Source organism: Trichophyton benhamiae, assembly GCF_000151125.1.
Source record: "Trichophyton benhamiae CBS 112371 chromosome Unknown contig01989.5, whole genome shotgun sequence".
Classification (NCBI taxonomy): Eukaryota; Fungi; Ascomycota; class Eurotiomycetes; order Onygenales; family Arthrodermataceae; genus Trichophyton; species Trichophyton benhamiae.
In genome coordinates this window covers 585,226-609,504 of record NW_003315112.1, presented here as the reverse complement: position 1 = coordinate 609,504, position 24,279 = coordinate 585,226, and the positions used below count along the sequence as shown (strand labels likewise).

The 24,279-nt window shown below is 49.0% G+C and overlaps 11 protein-coding genes across 11 annotated transcripts; 6 read left to right on the top strand and 5 right to left on the bottom strand.

The window, feature by feature from the left end:
* Positions 1 to 798: 798 nt before the first annotated feature.
* ARB_04926 (uncharacterized protein) lies at positions 799 to 3,385 on the top strand (the record flags this gene model as incomplete). Its single annotated transcript, XM_003016589.1, has 4 exons — positions 799 to 1,135; positions 1,191 to 1,373; positions 1,430 to 3,255; positions 3,314 to 3,385. The coding sequence occupies 4 exons, from the start codon at positions 799 to 801 to the stop codon at positions 3,383 to 3,385; spliced, it is 2,418 nt and encodes an 805-aa protein (XP_003016635.1).
* A 1,336-nt stretch (positions 3,386 to 4,721) lies between these two features.
* ARB_04925 (uncharacterized protein) lies at positions 4,722 to 5,679 on the top strand (the record flags this gene model as incomplete). Its single annotated transcript, XM_003016588.1, has 2 exons — positions 4,722 to 5,448; positions 5,495 to 5,679. 2 exons carry the CDS (start codon positions 4,722 to 4,724, stop codon positions 5,677 to 5,679), a joined length of 912 nt encoding a protein of 303 aa, XP_003016634.1.
* Positions 5,680 to 5,985: 306 nt separating this feature from the next.
* On the bottom strand, positions 5,986 to 6,945 carry ARB_04924 (4'-phosphopantetheinyl transferase NpgA/CfwA; the record flags this gene model as incomplete). Its single annotated transcript, XM_003016587.1, has 1 exon — positions 5,986 to 6,945. The coding sequence occupies one exon, from the start codon at positions 6,943 to 6,945 to the stop codon at positions 5,986 to 5,988; it is 960 nt and encodes a 319-aa protein (XP_003016633.1).
* Positions 6,946 to 8,756: 1,811 nt separating this feature from the next.
* ARB_04923 (uncharacterized protein) lies at positions 8,757 to 9,620 on the top strand (the record flags this gene model as incomplete). The annotated part of the gene is made up of 2 exons (XM_003016586.1): positions 8,757 to 9,010; positions 9,080 to 9,620. The coding sequence occupies 2 exons, from the start codon at positions 8,757 to 8,759 to the stop codon at positions 9,618 to 9,620; spliced, it is 795 nt and encodes a 264-aa protein (XP_003016632.1).
* Positions 9,621 to 10,838: 1,218 nt separating this feature from the next.
* ARB_04922 (uncharacterized protein) lies at positions 10,839 to 13,644 on the top strand (the record flags this gene model as incomplete). Its single annotated transcript, XM_003016585.1, has 2 exons — positions 10,839 to 11,234; positions 11,293 to 13,644. 2 exons carry the CDS (start codon positions 10,839 to 10,841, stop codon positions 13,642 to 13,644), a joined length of 2,748 nt encoding a protein of 915 aa, XP_003016631.1.
* A 492-nt stretch (positions 13,645 to 14,136) lies between these two features.
* ARB_04921 (uncharacterized protein) lies at positions 14,137 to 14,847 on the bottom strand (the record flags this gene model as incomplete). The annotated part of the gene is made up of 1 exon (XM_003016584.1): positions 14,137 to 14,847. The coding sequence occupies one exon, from the start codon at positions 14,845 to 14,847 to the stop codon at positions 14,137 to 14,139; it is 711 nt and encodes a 236-aa protein (XP_003016630.1).
* Positions 14,848 to 15,786: 939 nt separating this feature from the next.
* Positions 15,787 to 16,482, bottom strand: ARB_04920 (uncharacterized protein; the record flags this gene model as incomplete). Its single annotated transcript, XM_003016583.1, has 3 exons — positions 15,787 to 15,958; positions 16,020 to 16,426; positions 16,480 to 16,482. 3 exons carry the CDS (start codon positions 16,480 to 16,482, stop codon positions 15,787 to 15,789), a joined length of 582 nt encoding a protein of 193 aa, XP_003016629.1.
* A 182-nt stretch (positions 16,483 to 16,664) lies between these two features.
* On the top strand, positions 16,665 to 18,349 carry ARB_04919 (uncharacterized protein; the record flags this gene model as incomplete). Its single annotated transcript, XM_003016582.1, has 3 exons — positions 16,665 to 16,713; positions 16,798 to 16,984; positions 17,029 to 18,349. 3 exons carry the CDS (start codon positions 16,665 to 16,667, stop codon positions 18,347 to 18,349), a joined length of 1,557 nt encoding a protein of 518 aa, XP_003016628.1.
* A 1,408-nt stretch (positions 18,350 to 19,757) lies between these two features.
* Positions 19,758 to 20,408, bottom strand: ARB_04918 (uncharacterized protein; the record flags this gene model as incomplete). The annotated part of the gene is made up of 4 exons (XM_003016581.1): positions 19,758 to 20,044; positions 20,109 to 20,193; positions 20,249 to 20,319; positions 20,378 to 20,408. The coding sequence occupies 4 exons, from the start codon at positions 20,406 to 20,408 to the stop codon at positions 19,758 to 19,760; spliced, it is 474 nt and encodes a 157-aa protein (XP_003016627.1).
* A 493-nt stretch (positions 20,409 to 20,901) lies between these two features.
* On the top strand, positions 20,902 to 22,685 carry ARB_04917 (SET domain protein; the record flags this gene model as incomplete). Its single annotated transcript, XM_003016580.1, has 3 exons — positions 20,902 to 20,997; positions 21,074 to 22,468; positions 22,569 to 22,685. The coding sequence occupies 3 exons, from the start codon at positions 20,902 to 20,904 to the stop codon at positions 22,683 to 22,685; spliced, it is 1,608 nt and encodes a 535-aa protein (XP_003016626.1).
* Positions 22,686 to 22,967: 282 nt separating this feature from the next.
* Positions 22,968 to 23,369, bottom strand: ARB_04916 (uncharacterized protein; the record flags this gene model as incomplete). Its single annotated transcript, XM_003016579.1, has 1 exon — positions 22,968 to 23,369. The coding sequence occupies one exon, from the start codon at positions 23,367 to 23,369 to the stop codon at positions 22,968 to 22,970; it is 402 nt and encodes a 133-aa protein (XP_003016625.1).
* Positions 23,370 to 24,279: the final 910 nt, after the last annotated feature.

The following is a 24,279-nucleotide window of genomic DNA, read 5'->3' as shown; positions in this document are numbered from 1 at the left end:
GGCCCACGATATAACCGCCCAGCAGCGCAGCTTCACTATCTCAGTCTCCGTCGCAGCCGTTGATATCGTATTTCTCTCGAGTCCCTGCAGCGCTCGTTCGTGGTTCAGCCACTGTTGGTTGCTGTGCTTCAGCCACCGCAGGCAAGGCCTTGTTCGCCGCCAGCACCCGCGTTTGTTATGGACGAACAACAACTGTTTGCCCGTTGAAGTCGATTTATTATCTACAGCCACCAACCGCGCAGCCCGAGATCTCTGCTGCTGTGCTCGACAGACCCGGAGGCAGCAGGGCCTTCACCCGCTCGTCCAGCAGTCTGTCCTTTATCGCCAGCCCACCCTCTTCGGTCGCTCGCTCGCTCTGTCTCGCCGTCCGCTCCTTTTTCCCCCATCGCCCAGGCAACAAAAACACAACCACCAGCGCAAACGCCGCACCGCGCGCCCCGGACGAAAAGACGACGCCGAACAGCCCTCGCTCGCCGTCGACAGAGCGATCTGGCCAGGCCGTGGCTAATGTCAAGAGCGCTCTGCGGCTGCTATGAGTCTTCGGCTGCTGGAGAGCCCCTTGGTCACCAGCGCTGCGTCGTCCCGTTGACGGCACTCACACACCCGCGCAGACACTCTTCGCTGAGCCAGCCAGGAAGAAAACCTGTCAGCGGGTGCGTAAACCGATATACAGCCTCCTAATCAACTCGTTCTACGACCTCGACATACCTACACACCGGGAGTTGGGCGGAAGACGTCCAGCCAGCCAGCTCCCCTCTTGCTCTCTACTACCGCCCTCGAAAAAAACAACTACCCAGCATGGCTCCCTCGGGGCCGCATATCGCCAGCCAGCTACGGCAGCTGATATACTACCATCTCGATAATAACCTGCTTCGAAACGCCCTGTTCCTGGCCGGCCGGCTGCATGCGTTCGAGCCCAGGTCGTCGGAGGCCGCCTACCTGCTCTCGCACTGTCTGCTGCAGTCCGGACAGCCAAAGTACGCCTGGGAGGTCTGTCGGAATGCCGGATCGCGAGGCACACATCTTGGATGTGCCTATGTCTATGCTCAGGCATGTCTTGACCTCGGAAACTATATGGAGGGAATCACTGCCTTGGAGCGAAGCAAACCTCAGTGGACATCGAAGAATAACTGGAGTGAGCAACCATCCCCCTCCCCTCGTCTTAGATATTTACTACTGGTGTCTAACAGGTGGAACAGATAAACATAGTGAAAACAGACGACAACATCTTCCTGACGCAGCTGCGGTTCTTTGTCTCCAGGGCAAGCTATGGCATGCACACAAAGACATACATAAAGCTGTCGACTGCTATGTCGAAGCTCTCAAACTGAACCCTTTCCTGTGGGATGCTTTCCTTGGGCTTTCTGAAACAGGTACGTTAGGTTTGCCTTGCTATTTCATAGCCATAATGGGTGGTTAACAAGTGTAGGTGCAAATGTGAGGGTGCCGAATATCTACAAGATGACACCAGAAATGGTGGCAATGCTCACTCCATCAGCCTCGGAGAGCTCGTTCTCTGAGAAATCTATCGCCAATAGCCAGCCACTACAAGCACAGCCCAGTGCTAATCACAATGTTGATCCCTTTTCGTCGACGAACGGGACTAGCTACGGCAGCTCAGCTCTATGGGAGAAGCTGAATGGCAGCAGTGTCAGTGTGGCATCTGCCGTCCTCCCTGAAGGGCTAGAAACTCCAATCACACAAAGTGATTCAGATGATTTCCGTGTCCGGACCGGTCCTAATACAGGAGACACATACGGAGAGCCACCCTTTGCTCCCGCTCGAAAGTCACGGACAATGCAAGTTCTAGGCGTTGAAAGCTGTGTAGATCCGCCACGGCTAAAATCGAACAGCACTCGATCCAGGTCGAAACCCAAGTCAGCATCAGCTGAGGAACCAGTTTCCAGCAAAGAAACTACATCTTCTCAGCAGAATGCTTCGGCAATGGAGCGCAAAAGAACAGTATCAGGACATATAGCTCCTACGAACACAGCACAGCAACCGGTTGAACCCGGTGCGCCCCAGCGACGAAGCGTTCGTTTGTTCAACCAAATACGGCCGACAAGCAAGTTCTCTACATCTGCAGCCAGTCTGGGAACTCGTGAAGGACGAGAGATAAAAAAAGCAAAGTCTACCAGCTCGAAGAGCCGCAGCACCGCCACAGCTGCTCCTCTGGGACGATCAACAACCTCGTCTCGAAAACACGGAGTCGAATCAACAGAAACTGACAGCAAGGAAAGCCGGTCGAATGGAACCTCGTCAGAGTCTCTTAACGGGCCGTCGAGACCTCAAGTGCCGGATAAGTCCAAGGAGATTGATGCTCTTGCATGGACACTGGATCTCTTTTCAAGGCTGGCGAGCGGGCACGCGGCACTGTGTAGCTACAGGTGCCAGGATGCTCTCCAGATATACAATTCTTTACCGCAAAACCAACGGGAAACACCGTGGGTATTGTCACAGATTGGTCGGGCGTATTACGAACAGGCCTTATACAGTGATGCTGAAAAATACTTCTCCAGGGTGCGAACAATAGCACCATCACAGTTGGAAGGAATGGAGGTGTACTCAACGGTGCTCTGGCACCTGAAGAACGAAGTCGAACTGGCATACCTTGCTCATGAGCTGATGGATACCGATCGCCTGGCACCCGAATCCTGGTGCGCAATTGGAAACTCCTTCTCTCTGCAGTCAGATCATGACCAGGCGTTGAAATGCTTCAGACGAGCAACACAGGTAGATCCTGCGTTCGCTTACGGCTACACTCTCCAGGGACACGAATACATGTCGAACGAGGAATACGACAAGGCCCAGGATGCATACCGCGCCGCCATCAAAGCCAACCCCAGACACTACAGCGCCTGGTACGGTCTCGGCAAGGTCTACGAGCGAATGGGCAAACTCAGGTTCGCCGAACAACATCTCCGCACCGCTTCGAACATAAATCCCGCCAATGTTGTTTTGATATGCAGCATTGGTCTCGTCCTCGAGCGCCAGAATAATCTCAAGGCCGCGCTGTTGCAGTACAGTCGAGCCTCGTCACTTTCACCCCACTCCGTGCTGGCTCGATTACGCAAAGCACGAACGTTACTAAAGCTCAATGAGGTGAATCTCGCTCACGTAGAGCTAAAGGTGCTCAAGGATGTGGCTCCCGACGAGCCAAATGTGCATTATCTGTTGGGCAAGTTATATAAAATGATACAGGATAAGGGCAACGCAATAAAACACTTTACCACCGCCCTGAACTTGGATCCAAAGGTATACTACTTGTTGACCCTTTATTTTTTTACCCTAGACACAACTAACCCTTGAACAGGCCGCTCAATTCATCAAGGAAGCCATGGAGTCCCTTGAAAACCCTGATGACGTTGATGACGACATGACATGATGAATGTTCCCATCATAATCATCTCCTTTCCTCATTTCACACGACACGCCAGCCCTAATCGCCCTTCCATTCGATCCGCCTCACGTGTATTCTTCATTCTTTACTCCTTTCTCCCTACCTATCTACCTACAAGCCAGCATAATAACCAGCTGCCCTCGCCTCATTCAGCCAGCATGATGGGTCTTGGTTCGTTTCTTTCATTTCCTTGGTGTTGGTGTTCCGGTTGGTTTTGTTTTCTTTTAGTCAGGGATAATGCATAACGAGCATAACGCAGTGGTAATAGTATGTGGAGCGAAGCAGAGGATGGTGGGAAAAGAAGACAGACAGACAGACAGACAGGAGGAGCTAAAGGGGGTGAGGAGACGTTGCTTTTCGGTTCCCTGCCGAGCAATTCGAAGCAAGGAAGGGAGTCAGTGTACATTTTGCCACGGATACGTACAAAAGGGACGGACGGTGTGATTGCTTGCTTGCCTGTTTGGGTTGATTGGGTTGGATGTTGCTATATTTCTTCTTGACTCCGACGGTCCTAGGGAATATTCCTTTGTTGCCGCCTTACCTGGAATCGACTGAAGTATTATTACAATTCACTGAACCTGAAAATAATAGAAACCATTTGACTGTCGCCGTGTGTTGATAACCTCTGTTCCCCTTCCACTTCCGCTCCGCCCGCCAAGCCTTCCGCCGGCTCTCCGCTGTGACTTCCACCCCCTAACAGCTACAGTTCCATTATAGATACTCCATACACTCGTAATTGTCTTCTTTTTACTCCGTACAGTTTTACCTGTTGTATATCTAGTCTAGTGCCATACTCTTCCCCGGGTCCAGGCTCTTCAGTGAGACAACTGCTGCAGCTTATCTGATGTGATAGATTATTTCCTGTCTCCTTCACTTCTCTACACCAGTATTAAGACAAGAAAGCCTCAGGCTGCTTCTTCAAACCCAATAGATCTTATAAGCCATTTTATATATCACTATATATCTCCTTGTTTTAGTCTCTTTCTCTTTATAGTGTATATAGATTCATCAGCCGTGTATATAGGCCCTCTGCCCAAAACTCCCATTACCCTCCAACTTCAACATAAAATTAGAAATATCTCCCTCTCTTCAAAGGATTAACCACACTATGAATACGTCCTAGGCATCCCAATAATTGCCATGTAGTTGGCTGATATTGTTGGGGATGTCCCGTTTTTCAACCATCTGCTACCCCTGACCCAGAAAAAAAAAATTATCAAAAATATATCTAAAAAAAACTGCAAAAATACTATCTTCCTGCGCATGTCGTAGAGACAGAACAAAGGAAGCGAAGAACCAATCTACGACTGACCGACCGACCATGGCCATCCTCGCCTACATCTTCTCGGGCCTCACGTCCTACGCTGCCCTGACGCTGGGCCTCTTCGGCCTGTCCATCAAAGTGCCCCGCGCAGGCTTCTTCGCCCGCTGTCTCGCCGCATATGCCTCCCTCTTGTTCTGCGCTGCCTACGGCGTGCTCGCCTCGATATGCCTTCGCATTGCCGGCCGCGGCCAGATCTCACAGTGGACAGTCGCCAGGGCCTTCAAGTGGTCTATGTGGCTGACCACCGGCGTGCATTTCGACATCATCCAGGGCCAGAAATACCTCTCGACTCGGCCCGCGGTGTTTCTCGTAAACCACCAGACGGAGCTCGATGTGCTCCTCCTCGGCGCGGTGTTGCCTCAGTATTCGGCTGTGACGGCAAAGAGGTCCCTTGCGCGCGTGCCGCTGCTGGGCTGGTTCATGACGCTTTCAGGGACGGTGTTTATCGACCGTGCGAACAGGGAGACTGCTTTCAAGGCGTTTGATAATGCTGCGAGCCTGATGAAGTCTAAGGGACAGAGCGTGATTATCTTTCCCGAGGGCACGAGGAGTTATGCGCGGGAACCGACCATGTTGCCGTTCAAGAAGGGAGCATTCCATCTGGCCGTCAAGGCGGAGGCGGATATCGTGCCTATCGTGGCGGAGAATTACTCGCATGTTCTGGATGTGAAAAAGATGCGGTTTACTTCGGGTGCTATCAACGTCAAGGGTGAGATATCATCATGTACTTTTCCTGTTGTATTTGGTATACACTGACAGCAATGGTGTAGTCCTGCCTCCCATTAGCACCAAGGGCCTTACGACCGCGGACGTTGACTCCCTGGTCCAAAACACAAGACAGTCCATGCTTGAGGCCATGGTTGAGATGGACAAGATGCGAAAGATCAAAGATATCGCCAACTCCCAGGCCGAAGAAGCGCCTCGAGCGGCTCGTGCCACTGCCATTGAGATATAAGGCATGAACAACCAACAGTTATTATACCCTTAATCACCACCGACTATTATAACCGGTCTTCCAACACTATGAACACGAATAAACCCGAATATACTTGCCAATACATCAGTGCGTTCCCCTGAAATTCACAGGCATTGAATACCGTTGGTTAACCGAATAATTGCACAGGGCTATGGCTTTTCCATCACCTCGAGCATTGCACCAGGAGTATGGGGTATTTGTATCATTAGAAAAAAAGAAAGATTTTATAGATTATGAATTACGACTCTTGTATCCAGTTCCAAATTTCTTATACCTGCGTCCACTTCAGTCAGCACATTTGCATTCTCCCCTTGCACATGGCCCGACCTCCTTATCAATATCAATAGCCGTAAACTCATCCCATGCATCCGACCCCTGAGCCTGACCGACACAGCCTCCCCTCATAGCAGTGGCAAGTATATACCTCTGCCCGAACGCAACAACCTCCATTCGCACGCCGTCAACCGGCTCTCCCTTCAGCCGTATCTCTATGCCTGACAACGGTTTGCCCCAGACGCCTTCTTCCTCAGGCTCGGGGGGAACAACGTTGGTAAATTCCAGCTTCTGCAACCAAGATGCCAGCAGCCCTTCTCCAATCATCTTGATATAAGCCTCCTTGAGTGCCCAGTACGTGTAGAACATCCGAGTACGGTGCTTTACGGACCTCGCCTGCCCATCTTCTCCACCAGCCTTGATAATCTCCAGCTCACGAGTCGAAAACGCCTCTGTAAAGATGTCAACAAATTCACAAAGGTCCTTGTCCGTACTCGGCGCCAATGACGGGTTTCGTCTCTCCCTCTCATCCGTACAAGTGATATCAACTCCAACCTGAGGTAGTCCCTTCGCACCGCTTGAAGACGGGTCAAGTTTTCTCATACTGTCTGCTTTAGCATCACTGTGGTACATGCATCCCGCCAGCGCTACCATGCTGGCCTGGTGGCTGACGTTGAACTCCAGACGAAGCGGCTCTGTCTCGCGGGTGTTGATATAGCATGGTCTGCAGTGGGGGTTTGGCGTGCGGCTGATGATGACCTGGTTCCAGGGCACTTTGGCAGAGCGATGGATGTACAGATATTTCAGCAGGCAGGATGCCAGAGACATATGCCGGTCTGCTACATGGTAGAAGGCTCTGACCTTCTTCTGCTCGGCTGGCTGCAGCGTGTCGATTAGGGGGAGCAAGGTGGTGGATTCGGTCCAGCGGCTCATGTCGATGTACCATCTTGTCAGGCGAGAGTCGGAGGCCATGTCTATTCGCTTCAGACTTGTTTTTTAACACGGTCTATATCACTTTGGTCGGCGGTCTGCAGGTATGTATATTTGTCCTGGGTCGGCTGGTATAAGTTGGAAGTTGGGCTGCTGAAGGAATTTATTGTGAAAATATGAGGATTTATGCAAGTTTCTTTTTGATAAATTCAGCCTTTTTGGGTATTCATTAGATATTCAAATCTCACTTTTACTCCCGCCAACTTATTAGATCTGATGTCCTGTACTCCGTATACTTCTAAGGTTTCTGTTTACTGACAAAAGGTACTGCAAGTTAAAATATACAAGCATTTGAAATATTCTTGTTGGTCATTAACCCTAAGTTAAAAGCTACGAACAGCTTTAAAGCATAAAACCTAAGAACGTAGCAAGCAGTGAGGAAATGCAGAGTCTCTTCCACATCCCATCTTGCAACAGTTTCACTCCTAGTCCCGGAACAGCAGTCTGGGTCACCGTCTTTGTAGCCGTCGCCGTAGAAGTCTCTGGCTCGTTAGTCGTGCTGGTTGTCAGTGCAAAAGTCGCCCTGTAATAAGTCCTGGGAAAGCTGTAGAAGCGATCAGACGAGAAGCATGCGACTAGACTGTGGATCCCGGTAGCTGCAACATTCTGTGAGTTGAATATGGTGACAGTATCGCATATTTCAGTCCCGCTGGAATGTTCTTATCAGTATCAAGTGCTAGGAGGTATTGTCCGAAATACATGTAACATAAGGCGAGAAGAAATAAAATGATATATATTACCAGTCACCCCGGACACCGTTGGAGTATACACCGATGTTCCCTTCGCATGCCACCAGGGGATTGCAGTAAGGTTCCCCGGTAGGACAGCAGGCCCCAAACCTCGGGCCAGCAGCGTAGTACTGCCCCGACGGACAGGTGTAGGAGTACCCTAGAAGCAGGTCAGAACATCTATTGACTCAGCAAACACACGGATAACGCACAGTAGTTGCTTGACGAGTACCAGCCTATAAGGTCCGAGTAGTCCTGGCGCCTCTGCAAGTCCTCGGGCTTGGGTGCTGGGGTGATCTCGGGGCGTAGGTTGTTGGCGCAAACAGAGCTGACGCTCGCGATCACGATGGCGACAAGGACGAGGAGCTTCATCTTGCCGTCTTTTCAGCGTGAGAAGAAGTTAACATCGTATCAGGCGGACTTTGCTGGTTGTGGTCCTGTTAAATAATAACTCAGCTAGTGAGCCGGTGCCAGGCAGCTAATCAATGACCCTTCTCCCCCGTCGATCGGCGCCACAATACGATACAAAGCTAATTCTATATTAAGCAACAAGATCGGCTGGATATTGCGAGGACCCATGCTATCAAGTATGAGTAAATGACGTTCGGTCATATCGTTTTATCAATATCGAGTTTGTTGTACGGAGTACGGAGTAGTTGATATCAATTTGTTGCCCAACAAGGTTGTTGTTCCTTTCAAGGTCTACAACAGTAGCTGATTACAACACCGAGTGACCGCATACAATTTTATGCTGACAACATTTGCATAACAGTGTCGAACTCACCCATGCAGCTCTCTTTCTCATATTTACATTAATATTCATGCATGCAATCAATTTTTGTCTATTTTTCTTCCATTTTTTTGCCCTCACTTTTTCATCGTTGAAATAAGGTTCAGCTCGGCCCGAACCGGAACAACTTATCACCGAAAGAGCCGGATTACTAAGCAGTTATCGATAGCTTTTTTGACTCAAAAAGAAACGAAAAGACGAAGAAACGACGAAGAAACGAAGAAGATGAACGGGAGAAAACAGTCGACGGGACCGAGAAGACACAGGATAATGCAATGACGATCACCGTGGGGGTCCTCGCCTTGCAGGGCGCGTTTTATGAGCACATCCAGCAGCTGAAGGTTGCCGCGGAAAAGCTGAGGGGCAGCAGCAAGACGTTCACCAAGGAGCAATGGGAGTTCATCGAGGTCCGTACGCCGGCTGAGCTGGCGAGATGCGACGGGCTGATCATCCCGGGCGGCGAGAGCACTGCCATGGCTCTAGTGGCTGCTCGCTCCAACCTGCTGGAGCCACTGAGAGACTTTGTCAAGTAGGTTGATCCTCTTGCGCCGACGGTTGAATATATGCATGTATATTGACGGGTATGCAGACTCCATAGGAAGCCTACCTGGGGTACTTGCGCCGGATTGATACTGCTCGCTGAATCGGCAAACCGGACGAAGCGTGGAGGCCAAGAGCTCATCGGCGGATTGGACGTTCGAGTCAACAGGAACCACTTCGGAAGACAGACCGAGAGCTTTTATGCGCCGTTGGATCTCCCATTCTTGCCGGGTGATGCCGGACCATTCCGAGCGGTGTTTATCCGCGCTCCCGTGGTTGAGAAAGTTCTTTCGGCCAAGGATGGGATTCAAGACGAGGAGCTTGCGATAGACGGGACCGTGGTGGCGCCCTCGAGAAAGCCAGAGAGCGAAGTTGCCCGCGAAGCCATGGCCGATAAAGTCGAGATTCTAGGCAAGCTACCAGCCAAGGCTGATGGTAGCGATGGGCCCGGCGATATCGTGGCAGTAAAGCAAGGGAATGTTTTTGGTACCAGTTTCCACCCAGAGTTAACAGATGATGTCAGGATTCACATGTGGTGGCTCTGCCAGGTTAGTGAGGCAGCAACAAAGCTACAGAAAGCAGAAGTGGTTGTTCGATAGACAAAAATATATAGATTTTTTTTGTTGGTTTGTTTCATTTTGAACTTTTTTTGGTTGCTTACTTTGGGTATCTGATAAAAGACTTGCGTCCATGTCTTAGGTGTTGGATCACCCAACCTACCGCATTGTATATATCTCCACTCAACGATCATCAGCCATTGCACGCCCATAGCCGCCTCGGCCAGGGTCGAATTCGTCTCTAAACTCATCACGCACTTGTCCTCCCGATTTTCCGCGCCTAGTAAAGTGGTCAGCCCCGGTCTTCGACAGTCGCAGTAACCAGGCCATAACATACCCATACTGCCTCCCTTCTTGAAACCCAGGGTCTAGATCGGTTCGAATGATTCTCTCATCCAACTTTGTTCCTCCAATATATTTCATACAGTCCAAAGCGTCTTGGTGCGTGTAATACTCAACAAAACAGAATCCGCACGGTGTCTTCTGGAATCGATCTAGGCCCATCACTAGCCGCTTTATCTCTCCGCATCTGAAACAGTCAGAACACGATGCCATTAGCAGTTCAACTGGAGACGTACTTCGCGAATAGCTCGTGTATCTGCTCTTCTGTCGTGTAGAATGACCTATCCGAAGGCTGTCAGACCATATTCAATAGCTACCATTTGATCGCAAACGTACAGGTTTCCGACATATAGAGTCGTAGCCTCTTTCAGTGAGGCATCAAAGTCCGCCTGAGGTTTATCTTCCTCGCGCTCTCCGCGGTCGTGATACGACTTCCGGCGTTTGTTCTGTAGGTGTATGTTAGCGGTCGACTCTCTCTTGCAGCAGCCGGCCAAAGCACATACCTTGTTGCTGAAATACGTGCTAGGCTTGTCCAGCCTCTCTACCGTAGATCGGGGAGTAGCCATCTCTCCTTAACTCGCACACGTCTTTTGTTGATAGGGATAGCTGTAGATGTCCTTCTCTCCTGCTTTTCGCCGTCTGGGAGCTCGAAGGTTGAAGCGCGCTAGTTAAAAAGAGCTTCGAGGCTTGGCGCGCGGTTGTCAAAACTTCATGATTTTGACTTGCAAGAAGAAAAAAACATCGATCTATGCGACAGGGAAGCTTGCACAAGGAGGTGAAGGATGCCGAGTTAGATGTGATACGACTAAGTATGAGGCTTAGTGCGCTATAATACGCCCATCAAAACTCTCTACAGCGTTTTCTCGTTCATTCCATTTGACAGCGAGCACGCATCCTCAACCGATATCCAACGCCAACATGCCGCGAATCGTGGATTATTCTCCTCCGTGGCTCTCCAGGCCTTCTGCAGGTGTTGATCTCTTCTGTCCTGAAGCAAAGGATCAGTCGTCGTCGTCGCTTCGCAATGCGCAGAAAGCTATTCAAGAGCCTACTAAGGACCCACGACCAGTTCGAACACTTGCTCGAAGGGGTACCGAGGTCTTTACCGTCGTTGATAACCAGATCAGATGGGCAGACCTTGCGAGGTTGAAAGATGAATGGAGGAAAGGAGTGAAACAGAAGAGAGAAGAACCCAATGAAGAGACTAATGGGGACGACAAGAAGGAGAATAATGGTTCCTTAGAGCGGAATGTTGCCAGGGAAGAACCAGGGGAACAGGAAGATAAAGATGCCTCGAAGCCTTCATATTATCGGGTACGAATGTCATTTCACATTCACAGGACGGAACAATACTAATGTTTGCGTTTCATAGGTACTGAACACACCTGTATACGGAAAAATCGAGCAACTCGCCGTATCCCCAAATGGAGCTTTTCTGGCCATTACAACTACCCATACCGTTCATATCGCGATATTGCCAGACATTTCGCATCTTTCTGGACCAGATTACTCCCCCATTCGCGTCAAAACGTTCCAACTGGGGCCAACCACCCATGTTATCCCCGAATCACCGGTTGTGGCTGTCCTCTGGCACCCCCTAGGCATACACGATACCAATGGTGGTTGCATAGTTACTGTAACTGCTGATTCTGCTGTGCGGTTATGGGAGATAGATCGCAAGAACCACTGGTCCTTCGACAGGCCTGCCCTTGCAATTGATTTGAAGAAACTTGTTGACGGAACTTCCATGGACCAGGACTTTACCCCCTTGAGCTTTGGCCAGAATAAGGGTTTCTCGGCGGATTCTTTTGATATGGAAGTTGCCGCTGCTAGGTTTGGTGGCCATGGATATGAAGAAGAAGATGCATGGGCCTCTATGACGCTTTGGGTAGCCATGCGGACAGGCGATGTTTATGCCCTCTGTCCACTCTTGCCATCAAAGTGGCAGGCCTCCCCAGTCACTGTTCCATCTCTTACATCTTCTATCGTTCGCGAACTTGCTGTTGCGCAGGCTGAGGCTATGGAGTCTGATGACGAGCTCAAGGTAACCCAGCAACAATACGAATGGCTCAAGGAGATGGATAACCAGGATATATCGGCGGTCGAAGACGAAACGATGATTACGGAAATTCGAGCTCGCCCGACCAATCCAAGCCCTATACCGCGGCTCCAAGGCCCTTTCCTGCTTAACTGCGAGGAACTCGAGGAAGACATGGACATCACAGATATCCTTGTCATTGCTCCTCGGGCAGACATTGACGACCTGATGGCTGGAGAGGATGAGCCAGAGCTTCTCAGCGAAAACGCCCAGAGTGGGCTTTCTGGCACTGTCATATGTCTTTTGACCTCTATAGGAACGCTTCATGTGTGTCTTGAAATGGACGGAGTGAAAGGGCAGTGGCTTCCAAGAACTTGCAAAAATACATTTAGCACACCCATGTCCGAACCCTCTGACCTATTACTCCTGGAATCACTGGAAACTGTCCGAGCCAAGGACAGGCAGTCTAACATGTGGCCTATGTTTTCGGAAGCCTTTGGATCTCGATATGACTTCTTCGTGACCACTGCTAGGACTGTCAGCCTTTTTTCCTTGTCATCTTGGGTTCATCGTGTGGAGCCCGAACTAAGATCCGAAGATACCGCTGGCTCAGCATTCCGTATAAATATTATCTGTGACGGCGAGATCGCGGAACGAGAACAGATGCTGCAATTACCTCCCACAGATCTGGCCCCCGATAGTAGCGAGGAGCATCTGGCTGCCTGCCTGCCCATATTCGACTACGACTTGGGATACCTATTGTTGTCTTTCTCACCTTCCAAGCCGTGTGCTGTCTTGCTTGACTCCCCTGAGTATGAAGACTTCAGGGCATCCATGGCCCCTTCAGACTCCGAGGAAGCACCAGAGAGCCATGTACCCGTACCAGCTCATACACGCCCGCCATACCAGGTCCCATCTGTCTTATACTTACAGTCTCCCCTCGTTTCTTTTGTTGCAGACCATGTTCCCCACGGGCATAAACATACCCTTAAGGAGCCTGTTCGTCTATCACCATCAACTTTGGAACTTTTCACATCCGCTCACAGGATCTTGAGCGCATATACCCATGCACTAGAAGTTGCAGCCTCTGATCTTTTCCGCCGCTGTGAACGGTTACAGGGTGAGATGCGCGGGCAACTTACGCAGCTCGTTGAGATCGGTGAAAGAATACAGGATGTCTCAAACGGCACAGTTAGGGGAACTGTGAAGAGACCTCCCGTGGATCGTGAACAGGCACTTAGTTCAAGGCTGAGTGCGGCCCAATCGAGACAAGCGGAGCTTACGGAACGATACAATAACATCCGACTTAGAATCATCAAGGCTGGAGGACGACCAATAAGCGACAAGGAAAAAGCATGGATGAAGGAAGTTGATACACTATCTACTTCGATCAGTGAAGAGGATGGAAAGGCCAAGGGTGAATTAACAGAACGGCTTGAAACGGTATGCTATTTTCGTTACTATATATACAAATGTCGTGGAATTTGTACTAACGCAGCATTGAAGGCAACCACGATAGCTAAGGAACTACTGTCTGAGATGAAGAATATCCCTGATGTCGTCGACTCGACCCCTTCAACGACCAACACTACACATCCCAAGGTGCCACAGAGACTACAGAAGGCCAAAGTCGCAGATGCCATGAGTATGGTTGAACGAGAGTATGTCCACTATTCTTATTATTAACATTTAGCTTTAACCATGGCTCGGCGCGAACCGATAACCACTAACCACTGCTGCATAGGTCTGCTGTCATCGACGCTATCACATCCAGACTCGAACGACTCTCATCCAATTTTCATGACCTTTAGCGATATGCTTAGACTAATTCCTCATCCACTGTTACCATTTGAATAAATACCCTTACTACTTGTTATAATTATGGTTACTAGGGAATGAGACTTGGAAATATTCAATACCATTGTAGTAACATATGCTCCCCTAGTTGCGTGCTGGCAGGACGATGCTGCCGAGCTACTACAAAGTAACAAAGCTCAAGGTGACCTGCAAAAGGTACATATCGAGCCCACCAAAGAGAGATGATAACCGCCCTAGACATAATACGAAAGATGACCGCGTTCAGAAATTAGCCAGACTGGCCTTTGTCCCAACCGTGCCGCAAATATTTTGACTGTGGTGGAAAAGCAAAGACGGCACCAGGATCCAAGTGTGCTGCCATTAAACCCAACGGTCCCATTCTTTATCGAGATCCAAACGCTCTTCGATAATCTCTCTGAGCTCCCTAACAATTGAGGCCCAGCTAGGCAGGACAAGACTGTCAATCTGCTCCTCCCAGGTTCGCATCTCATCTCTGTATCCAGTCCACCAATTGTTGAACCTGGCACGGGCAAAAGCACTCATGGGAGTGTTATCAGCGAAGTTCCGCAGGAAGATATCGGATTTAATCCAAGCAAGATACACCCCATTCAGGTATTTCTGTCGACAAGACCTGTAGCGATGTGCGTACTTCAGATACGCGTCCTCTTCAACGTAGAATTTCACGGCGCAAGTAGGTATTTTGGGCGGATCGGCAGTGTATCCGCTCTTCGGGCCCCAGCTGAACAGCATATCGATGGATTTGGCATGGTTCGAGGTACGCACGCGGGGCTCGTTGGGGCAGAGGCGGTAGAAGCGTTGGTTGAAGCCGTGTTGGAGGAATAGGAAGCCCCTGTAGGCCTCGTCTGCTCTGCGGCGAGCGATGTTGGTGGCGTGCACGACATCCGAGGGAATAGCTGCGAGGATACGCCGGGGAAGAAACACATTGACACTGTCGGGTGAGTCGTGTCGGTTGCGTGAGCTTTCTTGCTGGTACTGGTGTTGATAGGGGATCATTGGGCCCGGCGTTGGCCTGGCGGAGGGGATGGACAGCAGTCTTGGATCTAACGTCATGTTGGACGCAGATTTAGGTGATAGACAAGTAAGAAGAAGACACAGGTGGTTTTGTTTGTTTAAGTAAAAGAATGAATGCTGAAGGAAGTAGAAGATATCATGTAGCTTGTCATGATGATGTGAGGTGGCTGGCAGAAGTAGGTGTTTTGGTGGTGCTGACTTTGTGCGCGGAGGGTGAGAAAGGGGGCTACAGGCAGAGCCAGCACAGCGACACTGGAAAGGTCAGGAGAGCAGCCTTTACTTTTGCATGGCAGGGTAAAATGGTATGAAGGTATAAATGAAGGGAGTTTCCGCATTTTTTAGGGTCTCAGGCTGAGGCTACGGGGGATACTAGACTCCGGCTAGGAAAACGGCTGGATGAGAAAAGGCGATGCCAGGGCATATTCATGGCCTATAGAGGGAGATGGGTCTTGCAAAGAAAACATGGGAGTATAGAGGCTGCTCATGTTGGTGGTAATGGTGTACAAGTATATACAGAGATATAAATGTACACAAAGGACAGGTCAGAACCGAGTACAATAACTTCACAGCCATGGTATAGAAAAGAAGAAACAAGTAGAATGACTGAGGGACTGTTGCCAAGGTATCAGTGGTTGACTCCTGGTGGAAGTCCAGAAAAAAGGAGAGGATATAAAGGGGCAGTTATGCCAAAGTAATTTTATTGTTATGTCGAAGCAAAGAGTGAGCTCTTTACATCGTACATGGAACGATGGGCATATTTACCGACATGAACCGTAACTTTTCATCACAGAGTTAGGGGATGCGCCGGAAGTAATAAGCACAGCATCACTGATTATCGCCATATAGATAATCAGGCGCAGAGTGAAGGTCGAGTGGTATTGGGGAAGATATTGTGACGGAACGAGTTCATGCAGCTTTAACAATCATAATACATCAAAGAACGAAGCATATAACGAGAAGAGCGCAGTTCATTGGACACTAGATGACGAACGTTAGAAATGGCGCGACATGTATGTAGCAACGGGTAACTAACCGCTCAATCAAATGAACACCCGAGGCCGTCTCCACAATATCACTGACTTCGCCGACTTTTAGTGCAAAAGCAGCCTGCTCAAACTCGGCCTGCATCTCTCCTCGGCCAAAGAATCCGCTGTATTACTTGTCAGTAACCCATGCCCGTGTTGCCTGCGATTGGCATCAAAAAGACTCACAGATCACCCCTTTTCCTGGCACTGCTGCAGTCAGACTCCGAGGTCGCAATATCACCCAGTGATGCTTCGCCGGCCTCAATACGCTGCTTGTGCCCGCGTAGGATCTCAATGGCATCGTCCTTCGATCGCGTGATCTCCGACTCTCTCCAGCTGCTTGGCCGTCTGCTCTCACGGTGCTTGATGAGCAGATGGCTCGCCCTGATCTTGCCTTCGCCCTGGCCACTGGCTCCATGGCGATCGCCTGCTTGTACGCTGTGGTGGGCAGCCATGTAGACCTTCAACTTCTCGGTATCCGTGCCCGCAGGCGGCTCCCATCGTGACTCCTTGGAGATCGCGTTGAAGTAGTATGGCAGGTTCTTGGAGTTCGAGTGCCGTACCTCCCAGCCGGAAGGGAGTCCTGTGTCAGCCTACATCGCAGTTAGCCTCTCGTCTCCCTCCAGCCACTGGAAAAGCAACTCACCATGCTGTCTATCCGTCTATGCCCGTCTTGTATCTCGATGTTTTCTTGTTGTTTTCTTTTCGACTTTTTCGACTTTGCGGCGAAGATAAATGCGGGGGGCTGCTGAGTCAGCACTGCCTCTACTTTTCTTTCAACGTCAATCGAAATAGATCGAAAATCGCAGCATTTTCATATGAACAGAGAAGATGGTAACGATAAGCCGTGATGGCGGAGAGGCGGGTGCCGGAGACGACGGTGAGATGGGAGATGCTGTGCGGCCGGCCAAGTCGGCACAACGCGCGATGTTCGAGAGAGGCTTTCGCGCGTGGTCGGGCCTAGTTGATACTGCAAGAAAGGCGACAGGTCTGCCTGATAGCTGCTTCGACTTGAAGATGATTGCAGATGTACCGTCTCTATCACCGGATTTGGATCTAAAAGCAGAGGACGACTGGTTGCTTGCGACTGGGACTTCAACCTGGGCAACAGACAGCTCTGATGACTTTGTATTGAAAAACAAATCGATATTGTCATCTCTAGGCGCTGGCCTACTAACATCACGTTGACTGACAGGGACTTGGACTATTGCTCCTGGTTTGGCCGTGCGGATAATCACATTGCAGTCCTTGTTCTCGCGTGGGCCTACATTCTCTCGGCTCGCTGGACTGAGTTGGTATCCGGTGCCGTTCTCGAATACAACAATAACAGTCAGATTGTCGACGACGATCATGTTATTTCAGTGAATACAGGAAAAGTAGGCGACGATGCAGCAAGATGGTGGGCTGCTGTCCTATCCCAAGGTGGCTGGGAAGCTTATATTCCTTCAGATGAGACTACATTCAGATCCCCATGGTCAATCGCTCTGAAATCTCCCGTCCGATTTAGGTTGTCTCACCAAGGAGAGACTCTGGTACAGCCTAAGGCTATATCGTCTGTTGATGCCCTCAGATACATCAAGGAGTACTGTAACTTTTATGGGGTTACCGACCAATGCTATGCAGCGTTATCGGTTGCTCTCCTCCTTCCAAGTCTTAGCTCAAGGGGCCGTAATGTTCCCTTGCCAATACCAAAACTCAATCATGAGGCTTGTGTAATAAAGGGACGGGCCAGCCATGAGCAGCTGTATGAGTTCAAATGTCTGGATAAGTTTTTGGTTCTGAGCTGCAATACTAAAGGAATATGTGGTCTCCTGTCGAGTATCTTCTATGACCCTAAAGTGGCCTGCAATTTCGCAAGCCCATGGGTTCAGGCGATCGTTGCTGCCATCAAACATGTTGGCGATACCCAAATTATTCATGTCATGGCAGCAAGATCGCCACATCTCGCCTTTCTATGGCTAGGCGCGATTGTAACAGGGTTCCACAACGATGTAGTCAAGGATGGACGATTTGGTTTAATACCAATTGAGCCGCACTCAGCCATGTGGACCGGAACTATCCAGTCATTTATGCAAGAGCCTTTATCTCAACCCCTAGTTACGGACGGTTATATTTCACGTGCTAATGAGTGCCGTTTGCTATACATCATACAGGATGAGTTCCACGAGAGGTGGCCAGTAAGTCCATGGCATCCCTTTGGCCAAACTGCACTTGAAGACACTGAACTTAGTGTTCGCTCAAATGTCGAAAAGGTTATCGGTGGACTGGTATATGCGAAATGGAGATGGGCTTCTAAAGGAGGAAGCCCTACTCACCAAGCACCTCGTGGCAGCCTTGTGCCAGTTTTCTGGGAACTAGCAGAGGCGTCTGACATGCCTGTCAGCTACGAGGAATTCAGTGACGAAAATGTGGTATCAGAGAATGCAACACGGATGATCTTCGACTGGCTACGTTTTGAAGGATACCCAGCCTGTGAGAGGCCGATATATACTCACAAATGGTTTCGACGTCGATAATTCGGATGAAGATGACCACTTTCAAGCTATCCAAAAAGCAGAGAGGCTTAGACGTAGAGACCTAGGGCAGCAAATATGACTCACCTTCGCCTCAGTAACTATTATCATAATCATTTTATCATATTTAATCACTCTTCACTCAACAAGCCCTTAAAACTATTCCATGCTGCCAACCTTCACTTTACGACGCTCACGACCATATTGCTTAGTCATCAATTAGCCAGCAGTTAAATACGCGAAGTCGCAAGCTTCAACTTTCTCTCGAGCATGCAACATTCTTAATATTGTTTAACATCATACATCAACTCGAATACGAATATCGCATATTATCATAAACACCCAGCGATGTCTGCGTCCCCAGCTCCCCAGAATGGCTCCGGCCAGCAACAGCAGCAAGGAACCGATCAGATTCATTTCAAATTCTGTCGCGAATGGTATGCACAGCTCACTCTAAACCCAAGCCACTCAAAATGAGAATGAAGACAGGCTAACTTATGCGCTTTTGTAGCTCCAACTTGTTATACCCGAAAGAAGACCGTGCGACGAACTCCCTAGTGTTTGCATGCCGAACCTGCCACGTCGCTGAGCCAGCAACATCATATTGCGTTTTCCAGAACAAACTTCATAGCCAGGTCGGCGACACTGCAGGAGTAACACAGGACATCGGAAATGATCCAACTGTTGGTCTACCATTATGTCTCCTTTGTGGGGACCTGATAAACTGCGACTCTTGCGGGGATTTTGCAGAATACATGGCCTGGAACAGACCTTCTCAGCAGAAGCAGAGCTAGTAGCCGTTGAACGGTGTTGAAGAACTCATTTGGCTAACAAGGACTAAACTTCTAGCTTCCTCGATCAAATAAATTGTGTCCTAACTGCGGCGAGAACGAGGCGGTGTTTTTCCAGTCACAGCAACGGTCTGCTGAGACAGGAATGGTGAGATACATGAAGTTATTACTGCTGGCTTCTGGAATACTCTTTTCTGACTCTCGGGACTCTCTCAGAAACTTTACTATGTGTGCTGCACTTGCGGAAAGGTGTTCGTTTGAGGCTTCTACGACATTTCCTTGCTGTTAATTTTCCAGTCTACGAGACCTTCGGTATTTTCCTTACAACATTCACGAGCTTGATACCGAACGACTCGGGCACGTCCTACCTATTATTCACTTCCATTTTGTTTTTTATGGCCAGGAGTTACGGACATTTGCATTTCGCCGCAGGAACGGACGGGGGCGTATGGGTGAAATTGTCTCTAGAAGAGTAAAAGAATTTAACGATATACACGACGCCATCATTTAAAAGAGATCTTGTATAATACAGGCAACAAATAATATTACAAATGCATCGGCGCTAATGACAATATCTTTGACCATTTCTTATTTCGTAGTTCCGCTCCAACAATGCCTATTCACCAAACGTTAGTCACGTCACAGCTAGTCTTCAATATCAGGTACCAGTCTCCAAACTCACCGTTTAATCTTGATCCAATTGGGTCTCCGGACTTGTTTATCAGGACACAGGCATTATCGTCGAACTTGACATAGCTTCCATCGGGCCGTCGGACCTCCTTCTTCGTTCTAACAATCACGGCATGGCGAACATCTCCTCGCTTGACCTTGTTGGCAATAGATGTGCTTGCGTTGCCATCTGAGCCGAAATTCCGTTGTTTCTGGACGACAACAACAATCCGATCACCTGCAATCGTGTCAAATAAGCAAATAAGCAACCGTGTATGTATATATCAAGGGGCCAGACGAACCTATTGTCCCTGTCTTTGACTTCTTCAGGACTTGGGCGCATTCGACGACTGCGGCGCCGGAATTGTCAATGCAGTTGAGGAGGGTCTATTAACAAAGTTAGCACAAGATTCTGCATGTAGCAAACACATAAGTAGCATACCTTTAGTTGTATCATCTTTGCTTCATTGCGCAATGTCTTGTCCTTCTGTTTCGCTTCTTCTTCATCGTCTTCTTTCTTTTACGGCTTCCATCAATCTTTTTGATTACCTAATCATTTATCCGGATTTACCATATGCCGGATGCCGATACTCCGGCTCCATCTTCACCCCGGTGGTAAAGTGCCAGAAATACAGCGATTTTATATATGCAATCAGTAGAGAGAAGCTAGAGTTCCTATTTTCTATTTACAGTGCATGCGACAGAGAAACATTAGTGTTGAAAATAGCATGTTGGAAGTAAAAATGTGCTCCCGGCTAAATGAAGTATACAACCACGTGACTGTCGCACTTGGCCCCCTTTGCGACTCGTGAAGAAGTTCCAAAACGGCGCGAAGAAGGCTGGCGTTTACATCGCGTGCGCAGTCCTCCTGGAACGTCGACGGCGGAGGATCTGTGCTTCCAGAGAAGACAGTGCTGGTCTTGTGGGAGTCTTCTGGGTCAATGCTACTGAAACGCGACCGTTTAGAGGTTGTGTTCGCCCCAAGACTTGAATCCCCGAGAGCAAGCTCCCCGTCGATGACCTTATTTCATGACCCTATTATTACGGTGTTCTAGCTCATTATTGTTATTTTGTGATGATATATGACCTGTAACGATGCCACGCACACCTGCCGTCGAGAAGAGGGAGAGATTGACGCTCTCTCAGCTCGCAACATATGATGATATCTTGACAGATACCCTTGTGGACCATGTAAGCCCTGCGCTGATACTATGGAGACGAGACATACGGGATGGTCGATACCTATTCTAACAGCTATATGGTACAGGCTTTCTTTTGGACCACCATTCGCAAAAACAGGACCAAATACTTCCCTGTCAGGGGCATCAACGAGGACACTATTACGTCTATTCTCCTTCACGATGTAATCGTCGCCAAAGACGTGCCGAAGGCAGAGAAGCAGCTTCTAGCGCTTCCTGGACTTAAGAAATTCACCGATAGGCTTCATTCTGACCGGGAAAGGGAATGGTTTCGTCGACATCTTCGCAAATACATATCAATATATCTCCCTGATTGCCCATTTGAGGTTACAACTACAAATAGATATACGGTTTTGACCCATGAGGCGGCTGTCTCTGCTAGGAAATTCATACCGTCCGGTCATCCGGTGAAATATCTCAGCGGGACACTAGTTTCAATTACCAAGGAGGAAGAAAATGACCTTGACCTTACCAAACGGGATTTCAGCATTGTTATGTCGACCAGGAAAAAGACAGCGTCCCTGTTTTTGGGGCCTGCAAGATTTGCGAACCACGACTGTAATGCCAATGCGAAACTAGTCACGAGGGGTTTCGAGAGCATGGAAGTGGTCGCCACCCAGGATATTGACATTGGAGATGAAATAACAGTCTCATATGGCGACAACTACTTTGGTGAGGATAACTGCGAATGCCTTTGCCATAGCTGCGAAATAGCACAGCGTAACGGCTGGTCGTCCCCAACCGCCTCACGTGTCAACAGCTGGGTGCACAGCTCATCTGAATTTGCTGATGCGTCAGAGAACCCACCCAGCTCTTCGAATGGATGCGAAAAGCACGAGCTGGAAACGGATTCCGAATCCTCCGATGGTTTTCTAGGAAAGAGAAGGAAAGTTGAGCGGAAATCTTCGAATTTGCGGCTTCAGGAATCTGTAGATGATACAGTGGGTGTCGATGCAAAGCCAAACCAGGGATCACCTTCACCAGTGACGAATACGTGCTCGCCACTCGCCGGAAACGCGGAAGAATCCAACGATTCCACTCTGCCCGGAGGTAATAGCACGAAGAATAAATGCAGTACAGCCGATATTCCACTTTGCGATGAAGAAGTATCAACGGCTTGTCGGGCGTCAAGAGATACTTCTATCGAAAATAGTAGTGGTCAATCGTCTGGATCGACTGCCGCAACATCTTGTCCTGGATCTGGCGACCAGGCGCCACTTGCACCGGAGACCGAGGATTCAACTACAAATGAACCAGGAAAGACTGAAAAGATACCCGAACTACAACTTAAACCTCCATTTCCTCAAATAATTCTTGGAGATTCCGAAACAGATCTATCGGATCTATCCACGGTATCCGAACCAGTTGAATCAGAAGCTACAAATGATGCCCCTAGACCTAAACGGAAATACAAAAAACGCGGCCTTCCATTACCGGTCGTTGAGGAACCTCCAATATTTAAGGTTCGTGTCCCCGGGGACTATACCAAGACTAGTGTTTTATTGGTACAGCGTTGTGATCGATGGGTTGAATGCCAAACGTGCAGTGACTGGTTTGTTCAAGGAGAAGCTTATTTTACAAGAAAAGAATGTCCACGTTGTGAACGGCATTCTAAATTATATGGATATCGATGGCCCAAAACTGATAAGGAGGGTAGGCGTGACAAAGAAGAACGGGTAATGGACCACCGTACCATTCATCGTTTCTTAACAAATGACGATGAATCGCGGCTTGATCGACGGGGTCGGGGACTTGGTGTGAGTACTACAAGTCCTACACCAGATGTTTCTGAAACAAGGACGGAGACCGATGCAAGCGAGATTGGGGAAGGAAGACGTGTTACTCGCTCATGTCGACGGGCGTCCAGAAGGTTAGAGGAGAGCTGTGTTTAAGTCGGGATTCTGTATGGTTTTGTTTGGGGATATTGCTGTTTGACTGCCCTCCATCGCAATATCAAACAAATCAATAGAGAAGGAATGTTTCGCCATTCCAGGGATTATACGCATGGAAGGTGTTTTCATCCGTCTGATGGATTTGCAAGTGTGGATGACGAGCTCGGAAAGTGTCTATCTTTCTCTTGTGTTTATATGCCTTGAGATATTCAACCATGTCGTCCTCTATGGTATATGGCCAGTATGGACCTTCGGGATACCTCATTACGACGGGCACAATGCTTCTGTTCTCTTTCTTGGCCTTCTTGAGCGCTAGCTCTCGTCGAAAACGAAGTCGTCGCGATGCAATATGATCCCTACTGGACCACAGTTCTGGAGGCGAGTGGGCAAGCCGATGAGCTGTTCGTGTTTCAGTTTCCTTGACCGAGTGCATAGAGTCACGAAGGTTGCTCCACCAGTTGAGGAATCCCATGACTCTGAATCGTGATTATACGAGCTGTGAATTGAGTTATTGAGTGAGGATACCCGAAATTGTTTTACAGGTATGTCTATTAGATTTACTTTCTATCTTTTATATTGCTACTACAACTTGTTTGCTTTGTATGTTTGCTACTGCGGTTTCTTGTTTGTATCTTCGCAGCCGTACACCCTTGTCATTCACAGCTTCACTTTCAGTATCAGCTTGAATCATACTAATGCGGAGAGATGCAGGTTACTTACGGGATATCGTTAACTTTTAGCCCGCGGTTCTCAATTTCCTCAATTGCTGTTATAGGCTGTCCATCAAACCCAACGGCCTGCCAGTTCCCGTCTTGCATGACCGTCCGAACAATCCTACTAAAATGATCTTTCTGATCTTTCCCACCACCCAGCTATATCAAGATCCTCTAATCGACGTGCGCTGACACTCATGCATGTCAAGCTGGGTTTCAGAATCGGGCGTATAATGGTAACCCGATTCGTTGGGACTGTTCACTTGGTCAAAACCGTCTATGGGCATTGGATCTCCGGCATCTTTGCAAGGCATCAGTTGAAGCTTGTGTAATGACCAAAAGATATCCCAATGTCAATGGTTACTCACCATATACCCTTTCCGTCGGCGGTTGCAACGGCGAAGCCCGCTTTTCCTTTCTAGACTGTGATTCCTTCTCCTTTGACAACCGCATCTTCGCATTGTCGATCTCGATCTTCAAGTACTCCACAAAAACTAGAATCAGCATATCTAATGTTCTGTCTGTATTGCCGGCTGATCGCTGTCGTCGCCCGCTTTTCCGAATCCGATGACGTTTCTTGTGTCTTCGTGAATATCCTCTCCCCGAGGAGGAATCCGACGTGCTAGAAGTATCCGACACCATCATTGAGTATTGAGCTTGTTGAATAAT